Consider the following 10,437-nt stretch of genomic DNA (forward strand, 5'->3'; position numbering starts at 1 on the left):
CGATAGTAGTTACCAATGAGAGCGCACAAGCAATCCCATACCTCTCAACATCAAAATCAGTGGATTCTAGTAAGTAAGGACTGACTTCTTCTTCTTCTGGTTTACCTGTTTATTGCTGCTGGACCACAACAGCAACGGGGCAACCATACATAGCAGAACTCACACTACACATGGCTGCTTTGTATGGTGTCTGAGCATGATTGCCCTCCTCCACAGCCCTGAAAGCTTAAATTCACAGCTCCACAACCAACAAGGCATATCATCTAAAAATGGTGCTAACCTGTGTTAAGATATTCAACTGGCATTCATGAAAACGCTTTAGGCTTCTGGTAGGTACAAACCACAACTGGTACATGTCAATATGTTTGGTCTAATAATAGTTTTATAAAGTCACACACATCCAGCCACAGCTTCATGGCTTCAGTGTCTTTAAATACATGCTGAGATTGACTGTGAAGCCTCCTCTCAGATAAAAATGGCTCAGCACCTTGTTCTTATGTTTTTAGTCTAAAATACCAAAGTTAAAATGATTCATTTTGCTGTAAATATTCGCTTTTGTGTCTATTTATAAACTATTGAAGGTGAACAGGCGAGAAGGTGACGTGTGCTTCACACACACTGTGGCAGATTTAGTTCATCTAGAGAGGACACCGAGTAGGGACGATTTCAGGGAACAAGTAATTTCTTTAGCTGACTGCATCTCAAGCAGAAGCATTAGTGATCAGTGCTTAGATATTAAACTCAATGAGCAAAGATCTAATATGCAATCACTGATCACTTCATTAGTTACACTTTGCTAGGACTATGTTCGACCCTCAGAGATTTTGGTCCATACTGACATGATGGGCTCATACAGCTGCTTCAGATTTGTCATCTTTACATCCATGATTTCAGTCTCTACATCCCAAAGGTGTTCCAGTTTAGAGTTCAACAAATTTATTGTCAAGTTTAAGAACAAGCTAGAGCTGCATTTTATAACATTTTGTAATATTCTGCTGGATATAGCCATCAGAATATGGGCACAGTGTGGCCACTCAGGCAGGCTGTGTCACTGAAATGATGCTTAGGCTGTATTAAGGGGTCCATGGCGTGCCAACAAAATATCCTGCACATCATTACACCAGCAGCCGCAACTGTTGTTTTTAAAGTGGTCGTTTTATGATTTTATCCCAAAATCGAGACTGGTCACACCAGGCAACATTTTCCCAATCGTCTATTGTGCAAAAGTGAATTTTAGTCTCAGTTTATCGTTCTTAACGGAAAGAAGTCGCACCCAGTGTGGTCTTCTGCTGCTGTACTCCATGCGCTTTAAGAATATATGCTCATCTGCACATTTTGATTTTTTAACAAAGCTTATTTGAGATACTGTTGCCTTCCTGTCAGTTTGAAACAGTCTGACTATTCTCCTTTGACCTGTTGAAAGAAATGTTCATCATTCAATATTTTCTCCTTTTTTCAGACCAGCCTTTCTAAACTTCTAAAACACAGTTGTTTAGGAAAATCCCAGCAGATCAGCCTTTTCTGAAATACTCACACCAGGCCGTCTGACACCAACAGCCATGCTCCAGCCACCATCAAAGTCACTTAAATCCCCTTTTTATCCTCATTGTGATGCTCAGGTTCAACTTCAGCAGGTTGCCTTAACTATGTCTGCATGCCTAAATGCACTGAGTTGCTTCCAGCTTCCAAGTGGCTGCTGTATCTATATATTAGCCTATTTAAACATTAAATGTAATATATAAAATAAAATGCATTTTATGCCTATTTAGCAGAGTAAACATTTTTGTATGTGCATAATATTACATTACTGCTCCCAGTGTTTTAAGAACTCTAGCACTGAACTTTGGCTCAGCTCCACATCCACACTTTACACTCTGTTAGAATAAAAGCTGCTAACGAGTTGGAGAAAAACACCAGATGTTTGAAAAGCTGATGCCTTGTTTACTTACAGACCATCTCCAGGGTGTTCACGTCTATATTGCCACCCACCACCCCGCCCTTGGAGTCGAGCTTGGATCGGCCGAGGCCGACAGACATGCTGATCTCTCGGTCTCGGTTGCTTCCGACAGAAAGTCGGCCCTGACTTTTCAGCCCGCTGGTCGTCCAGCTGCAGGGACAAACAACTGTGAGCGCTCCTGAAATGCTGCTGAATAATGTAGAAGGCTTCTGTATGAAACATAAATGACTCATCACAAGAAGTTTCCAAGGAATAAACACAGGTAACAGAGGAAGAAACGAACAGCCAGTTCTGAGCGCTAAACCCATTTTCACAAGTCAACATGTCAACTGTGTTTTCTAACGTGTCGTTGTGCGTTTCACCTTCATCAGTTTGATGTGTTATTGCCTTTTTGCTTATATCCAAGTGCAGCTATTTTGACAATACAATTCTCGCTTTAAATCCAGGCTGCACCCTTGCATAAAAGTTTTTATGAAGGAAGAATATCCTGAGCTCATAAATGATTTAATTAGAGCTGGAGAAGTGTACTGTCTTGCCTTGGTGAGAAAGAAGCAGAAGGTGTGTGTTGTTTGTGGAGCCCACACACTTCCACTGTGGAAGAGGGTTATTTTTTTAACTTTATGGAGACCCAGAGCTCATAAAACAGTACAGCCTTAGTTATGAGGGTGCTGTGTTTGCCACCGCTTCAGCATCATTTTCTGCACTTCAGCCTCAACCGTAGAGATCAGGGGTGTACTGACACCATATTGTGGTGAACGGTAAAATCCAGCAGTGCAGTAGAGTTAAAATGAACCCATAAGAGTGGACGATAAAGGGTGATAAGAAGTGCAGGAGAAGCACCCCAGAGGCATCTGTACACCAGTTTAACAGCTGTTTACTGCAGTAAAAAGGTAAATAAACAATGTTGGCTATGTTTTATTTAGACAGTAACATTCTTAAGTTAAATTTATAACTTTAGTTTTGCTTTTAGAGCTACAATGCATGATGAAGAGTGTTTTCCAGTCAGTAATTTACTGTTCAAGCGTGGAATCTTTCACTTAAGTCATTATCTTACACTAGCAAAAATTGCTACAATTAGATTAGCATGCGAGCAAAAAACTTAAGGATTCAGACCAATCTATAAGAGAGCTTCCAATAGCTTTTCTCCTCTTGGATCTTAATGATACCATAATAGGAAAGGATAATATAATGTGGACATCTCAGGCTCTCAGGAGGGAACTAAATCAGCTGGTTTCAAACCACATATGAACTGAGGGACTGCAACAGGGCCGGGTATAAGATAACTAAGGATTATATTGAAAGCAACTTTAAGTGTAAGGCTGGTTTCAATGATTGCATCACCTGTTAGGATACTAAAGAAAATACAGACCCTTGTAGTTGTAAATAGGCCTGATTTTGTCTGATGTGTGGCTGTGAAAATGCCTGGCTTTTCTGAGGCACTTATATGTTGTTGGCAATTGATTCTTGTTGAGATGAGATGAGAGTCTGTTGTAGCCATCGACAAGCGTTAAAGTGGGGCAGCCAAAAAATATACTTTGATTGAAAATCATGAGATACTTTCAGATGAAAGATTTTTATCTCTCATCCATTTAATTAGTGTTTTTCTTCCTTTAGTGCATAATCCCCCTGCTAATTCATTTTTAATGATATTTTGTGTTTGTTTTCCTAAAGTTTCTTTTATGTTCTTTTGATTTTAATGTTTTTTTTTTTCATGATTTGTGAAACTGGACAAGTGTGGCCAAGATATTCTATAAATGAAAATATAGTCAATAATTTTAAATCGCTTCTGTGTTTGAGTTACCAGAGTAACCATTAAATCCTAATTATTAGCACGTGTTTGCACAGCGTTGGATGCACTTACGTATTGTTTCCCATCACGTTGCTCATGTTCATTTGGACGGTGAGCAGCTTTAGGTTGATGGCAAACACCACCAGCGTCTCCCACGGCGACCCCTGCTGACCTGCTGCCTTCCCATTTTTACCAAATGAAGGAGTCGATGTTTTTGTGACTGAATCTAAAAAACAATGGAAAAAAATAGGAAAAAATTAATTGCAGTTATTTTTTCTTCCTTATCTGGATTTTTGGGTGTGAAGATTCGTACTCCGGTAACAAAAGGCATTTAATGTTCCCCGTTACCTCTCCTTGGAGCGGAGGAGTCAGAGACGCTCCTGGTGCGACCAGGTGCAGGGGACTTGAGGTGCCCCAGGCTGCCTGGGGACATGTTGCTTCCGGTGGAGTGCTCCGAAAAGACGTTGGGGGACTGGGGCACGTGCTGCGTCCCGGTGCTGCCGTCCCACGTTCTCCAGTAAGCTTTCCGGCTGGACTCGGGGGACAGGTGATGGGTGACATTTTCAGCTGAGTCAGGAGTGGCGGGGCCGGAAGCTGGAGCGAAGTAAAGGTCAGAAGAGGTAAGTAAAGGACACCTTTGTAAATGTCAACGTAAAGTGACTGCAGGAAATGTTTGCTAAAGGACTGCCAGTGAGACAGGATATTAAACTCAATGAACAAAGATCTAATATGCAATCACTGATCACTTCATTAGTTACACTTTGCTAGGACTATGTTGGACCCTCAGAGATTTTGGTCCATACTGACATGATGGGCTCATACAGCTGCTTCAGATTTGTCATCTTTACATCCATGATTTCAGTCTCTACATCCCAAAGGTGTTCCAGTTTAGAGTTCAACAAATTTATTGTCAAGTTTAAGAACAAGCTAGATGAAAAAAGGCTAAATGCACAGAGGTTAGCAGGTGGATGTTGGTGCTCATATCAGAATTTTTGGGGAGAAATGTTCACTCATTTCTGCACCGAGTTAAAGATTTTGTTTTTAGAAACCCATCTGAGAGGCAGTGCAGAGATTTATATAGAAGCCAACAATATCTCGCTTTAGTAAAAGCACATCAGTTTGTTGATCATTTCAAATAAAGATCAGCACTGACAGAAGCCTGGAAAAGCTCACTGTTCCCTGTGTCAGATGCCACACAAAAGCTGAAATTCTACAACAACTTAAAAGCCGGCAACGTAAACAACACACGGCCATCACAACACCCGAGTGCAACCGCTGAGCACTCACGTGGGAGGTTGATGGTTTGGTCCCCCAGGAAGAGGCGTCTGGCGATACTTCGACGATACCAGGCTCTCGGGAAGGCCAGGATCTCGCTCAGTCTTCTCATGTCGTACTTGAAGGAAGCCGAGCCGATGTCACACACAGCTGACGGAAGAATATCACATTAGTGAGCATGTGAAAGACTTCTTTATAAGACTGCACAGGATAAGGCCACAGTTCTAAAAGCTACAGGGGGAAAAGTATGCACTTACTCTCACAGATTGGAAAGACGTATTCTTCAGTCTCATTTATGTGCTTTTTACAGTGTGGCTAACCGTTTTGGAGTGTTTCTTTTTGAACACGCAGGCTCTCCAGGATCGGTGCCTACACTCACCATACATCCTGCCTTTCTGCTGCTTCTGGCCCGCCTCTGAATGACTGGACTGGTGCCCAGGCCTGTGCACCAGCCCTTCCAACACCTGCTCTGAAAAGTGGCTGTGATCTGTCAGTCAGGGAGGCTGATTTGGTATGAGCAGCTCGTCATTGTCTCTCTTTTTATTAACTTGCTTGTCAGCAGTTTGTGCTTCCAGATGCTCATTTTCTCTTTACTAGTTTGCAGACACCTTATCGTGCATACCTGCAGCTGCATGTTGCAAAGGTTGTGCACTGGAGACCGGACAGGGTTTGTTGAATAACTTTATTGTAAAGGTTGCTTGTTCTAACTGTTTGGGTTTAATCTGGCTGTTTAATGGCGTAAAGCTCTTTCGCTATTTTTCCAATTTTCTTTTTAATCAGTTGGTAAATTTTAAATGGAATTCAAGTTCGGAGCCCTTTATTTCTTTGTTCTGATGAGCACCATTTGCCCATGGCTCTTTCACCACTTCTTTTGTTACTTTGTGCTTTGCTTGGCTTCACTGTTTGTATTCATCACTTTCATAAAAAGATAACATTTTTGCCTTCAGCTGTTTCCATCTGGTTGTTTGTGTTACTGCAGTTACCCTCCGATGAGCTGGGGTCACAACAGCCTGCTTCTGTGCTGGAGTACATTCCCACGGTGCTGCTGATATGATTGAGTACTCAACACAGAGTTTCATATCCCTTAAAGATGATTCTCTGAAAGGGTTCGCATCTGTTGTACGTCACTTCCACTTCATATACTCTGGCTGTATTTCTGACTGCTTTACAGAGAGAAAGAAAGGGGCAAGCTTCTCGATTCCCACTTTTAGTGAACATGAAATATTTAGCACTATGCAGGAGTTCCAAAAAAACACAACGTTGTGAAAGTTCCTGCTGAGCTGGGACAACTTTGAGACAGTTCACAGAAAGGATGGCCAACAAAAACACTGAGTCCCAGTCTTGTTAAGCACATCTGCCCAGGACTCCTCAGGCTGTGCGTGCTGACACATGCAACCGGATTTATTCCAGTTAACTAAAATTCTTTGCCTTACGCCTATTTTCAGAATTTAATTTAGGTTTAGTTAACCCTTCTAAAAAACTGCAGCTGCTTACCAAATGTCACCCCCAACTGCATGATTGATGTTTTACCTTAAAAGCAATTTAAGTGATGCACTTAAAAGCTGATTTATGGTCCGCATCAGTGTTCATTTCCCTACCACTCTCCCTGTGCACAGAGAAGGATTGTGGGAATTTTAACCAGCGGATTAGCAACACTGACTCGCTTGTGCGTCATCCTCTAACAAGCCAACACTGTGACGTAGAAGAAAAGGTGATGGGCTGAAAATCGGGGCTTAAAAAGTAACAAAAAAAAAAAAAGAAGCACTGATGAAAAGCAGAGTGCAAAGAGTGAATCATTTTTAAACACACAGCAAAACCAGTTCTATATATACACCATAACTAAGCTAAAGGACTGACAACAGCACAAACCTCAGCTTTAGCAGTGTTCAGTTCCAGTAGTTCAACATACAGTATATTTGACAGTCCCCCCACGTTAGCAGACGACAGATACAACATGAAGATATGGATCTTCAAAGCTCTGCGTGGTTCAGTATCAAAGCAGAATCAACACAGCACCATGCTGGAGCAAAGTCCTTCAAGAAGCAGGCCTCACGACTCAGCAGCCATCTTAAAATGGCTCAGTGTATTTATGTGGGCAGTCATGAGAACATAAAAATGCTGAAAATAATCACAAGTCAAATCAGCTTTTGATAATTCTGCCCTAAAATCCATTTTTAACAAGTCCCCCCCTGAACATTGCACTTTGACAAACACCTTCCTTTGCTGTTGCAAACTCTTCTATAAACCCAAAAATAAACTGACAACTTTTTACTTTGTATAACTTTGTGCTGCATAACAGAAAGCATATATTTGATAAATATACCTCAACTTTTGCAGGAATTGTGTCAACTTCCCAATATTGTTATTATCTGTCTAATGGACAGGTGTTTTTCTCTGGAGACGACCGTGTACCTGAGATGTTGATGAGGGTGGTGTCCATTTTACCCCCTTTAGGAGGAATAAAGCTCTCAATGAAAGTGGGGCCTCCTGTTCGCCTCATCCTCGATAAGCTGACCTTCACAAACTCCAGGTTGATGCTCAGAGAGTCTTTCCTTCCTGTCACTGAAGTCGACTCCTCATCCACGGTACCTTCGGGAGGGGGAGGAGATATGGGTGATGGGATCAGCTGGCATGTAATTGTTTTACATCAATCCTATCTACAAGAGGTGCATTTATTAGTGGATAAAATGCAGTCCTGTATCTTTAACAGATAAGAATAACACAAATGTTTAGCATACCTAACGGCCCTTGGCCCGGAGGCAACCCCGTGACTGCAGATTTCTGCTTTCCGGCGCCGTAGGGGTGGAAGACGTAGAGGGAAAAGTCAGACATGCAGGCTGTAAAGCTGAGGCCCGAGGAGTTACTCGGGGGCCCGGTGAGGTCGGACTGGCTGCTGCTGTGACGGCTTCTGCCCAGAGGGCTCCCCAACAACGGGGATGCTGGAAGGGGGCAGGAGAGACAAAAGAAATCATCCAGTCACACACTCATTAACAGCACTATACACTTGTGATATATATAAGTCTAACATCCTCTAATGCATTAGCACTAACACAATTTCAGGATGGAAAGGAGTGAGCTACCAGCTATCAAACCTGTGCATTTAGTGACTCACAGATTTCCAAGACCTGAGATGCATCTTAACATGCATCATCTGGCATAAAGACAGACTGGAGAGAAGAGTAATGAATGCAGGAGAACATGCTGCGAGCAACATTAACTCACACAGGGCTCAGACATGCCATGGAGTGGCAGCTAATAGATATTCTCACGGTGTGCGAAAGACTTTAAAAGACTGTTTCGTTCACGTATCTCTGCACACATTAGAGCGCCATTATTCTGCCAAAATAAACGGGGAAGTCATGCTCTAGATACCTTTGCTGGGAGGTGGTTTGGGGATATGCTGCCCGGGTGGAGTTGAGGAGGGCTGGTGTGACCCGTCTGTCACATGGGCTCCTGTCGGGGTCTCCAGTTCTCCACGGTTAGAGGAGAAGACCAGGTCTAACGAGGGCAGTTTGAGCATACACTCCACCCTGGACATTGGCAGGCAGCTGAAGCGGATCTGAGAGGGCTGGAAACAGAAGACAGTAGATGTTTTCATACACTAAAATTCTCATTTTAGTGTAAATTTATGACTTGTAATTGTTATTTGTCATAATACTTTCCTTGTGCTTTTAGTTTTTTCTTACATGTAACACATTAATTATTATTTATATAAACAGTCGACTTAAATTCCAAAGCAGCTCTGAAGAAATTGCACGAATGACAGCTCATCAGTACCTGGACTCTGACGTAGACAACCACATCCACGGGGAAGGAGGAGTATGCCGACGTTGAAGAGGAAACCAGGGAGGTGGTCGATTCCTCGAGCTGTTCCACTGTATCAAACTGACCCATGTCTTCCTCCTGGGATGCCACAGCTGATGGAAAGGCATCAGAAGAAGTTTACTATGAATATCAAGACACACAATTCCTCCAAGAACACTGTCCCAAAGGACTGGTTTTAAAAACACACCTGTGTAGTTCCTGTCCACTGGAGTGATAGGAATTGTCTCAAGTGCTTTTTCCAGAAAGTCCAGCAGACAGGGGCTGATCACCATCTCCTCTGGCAGGGTCTGGAGGGCCACCCAGGCATACAGCTTGGCCGTCTTTACCCCTCCACTGCTCTTACCTTTAGCTGCAAAGACACATGAAAGTTAAAGTCATCTCCACACTCTAACAGCACTTTCAGAAGTTTGTTTCTTGAACTTCAAATAAACTGGAATCATATTAACAGAGGTTCTTTTAAACTGTCTTTTTGAGTCTCTCCCTCTGTGGGGCGCATCAATATGCATGAACCCGTTTGATCAAAGGGTGCCCTCTAGATCCATGCCTTTAAAAAAATAAAAAAATAAAAAGGGATGGAATCGCATGCATTTGATTTGGACGGTCCACGTGTAGATTTAAATCATCGGATCGAAGAGGCGTGGCACTCTAGTGTCGGCGGCGATTATGGATGGTAGAAGGGCATGCAATTAAATGAGGGAATGCTCAGTACCTGATGGAATAGGTGGGGGCGGGGGAGGTAGGAGCGAGTTAGTCTTGCTTTGGACAGCATTGGGAGGATTTGGAGGGCCGCTATCTTTCATACCATACAGCTTTGACTCTTTGGAGAGAGTGCGAGGGAGAGAGGATCCACGCGAGGCGTTGGGTGACTCCGTCTTCAGGGTCTTTGAGTTGTAGTGCAACTGCAGGGAAAAATAAAGGAAAAAATAATTATTTAAAGCACAAAAGAAACCCTTGGCAGTTTGGATGATGTAGGAGAATCTGACCTTCACGTCCACTCCTGGAATGTAGAAAACTGTAGTCTCCAAGTCATTGGATTTGGTCGGCAGAGTGGAGGGACACTTCTTTCCAGCTAGGAGATGGCTGGAAGAGGGGTAGTTGGGCTGGAGCTTCTTCTTCTTGGGAGGAGATTCTTGGTCCAGGTTTCGGAGGCTGCGCTCACAGCTCCTATAAAACCCAAATTACTGATCTGAATATAGAATGTCTCATTTCTTCTGTCCAGTGAGGATAAATCATCACAGCTGTTCAGGTACTTCTGCTAATATAGAGTCTGATTTAATCTACGCTTAATACTACATTTGGGAGGAAATGTGAGACCAACTTTAAATAGGAGTTTGCATTTCCCAGATTGAGAAATGAACTTTTTACTGCACCTCCTCAAAGAAACATCCTCGTGCTCGGGCTGTTGAGTAGTAGGGTGAAGGACGCACTTCCCGCTGTCGATTTCCACACGGACATCCAGCTCAAAGTCGATGTTTCTTTCCGTCGTTGGGCCACTGAAGCTGCGGTTGGCAGGAGTGCCTGGCCAGCGCTCACTGAACAACTGACTCACAGCAGAAAAGCCCGAGGACTTTCTCTGAGACGTTTGGCTGAG

General features: G+C 43.0%; 1 protein-coding gene across 2 annotated transcripts in view; it reads right to left on the minus strand.

Annotated features, from left to right (window-relative positions):
- bltp1 (bridge-like lipid transfer protein family member 1) overlaps positions 1-10,437 on the minus strand; it is a 76,347-nt gene that overhangs the window by 8,666 nt on the left and 57,244 nt on the right. For both annotated transcript variants that reach the window (XM_085441438.1, XM_085441437.1), the window contains 12 exons: positions 10,217-10,432; positions 9,830-10,010; positions 9,556-9,745; positions 9,034-9,195; positions 8,799-8,938; positions 8,394-8,589; positions 7,760-7,960; positions 7,434-7,610; positions 5,034-5,171; positions 4,095-4,340; positions 3,819-3,972; positions 1,950-2,107 (listed from right to left, as the gene is read on the minus strand). In XM_085441438.1, the coding sequence (XP_085297564.1) occupies positions 1,950-2,107; positions 3,819-3,972; positions 4,095-4,340; positions 5,034-5,171; positions 7,434-7,610; positions 7,760-7,960; positions 8,394-8,589; positions 8,799-8,938; positions 9,034-9,195; positions 9,556-9,745; positions 9,830-10,010; positions 10,217-10,432 (2,159 nt within the window). The remainder of the gene's footprint in view (positions 1-1,949; positions 2,108-3,818; positions 3,973-4,094; positions 4,341-5,033; positions 5,172-7,433; positions 7,611-7,759; positions 7,961-8,393; positions 8,590-8,798; positions 8,939-9,033; positions 9,196-9,555; positions 9,746-9,829; positions 10,011-10,216; positions 10,433-10,437) is intronic.

This window comes from Copadichromis virginalis, linkage group LG19 (genome assembly GCF_057382275.1).
Source record: "Copadichromis virginalis isolate Kocher_CV1m ecotype Utaka linkage group LG19, C_Virginalis_male_GT1.1, whole genome shotgun sequence".
Taxonomy (NCBI): domain Eukaryota; kingdom Metazoa; phylum Chordata; class Actinopteri; order Cichliformes; family Cichlidae; genus Copadichromis; species Copadichromis virginalis.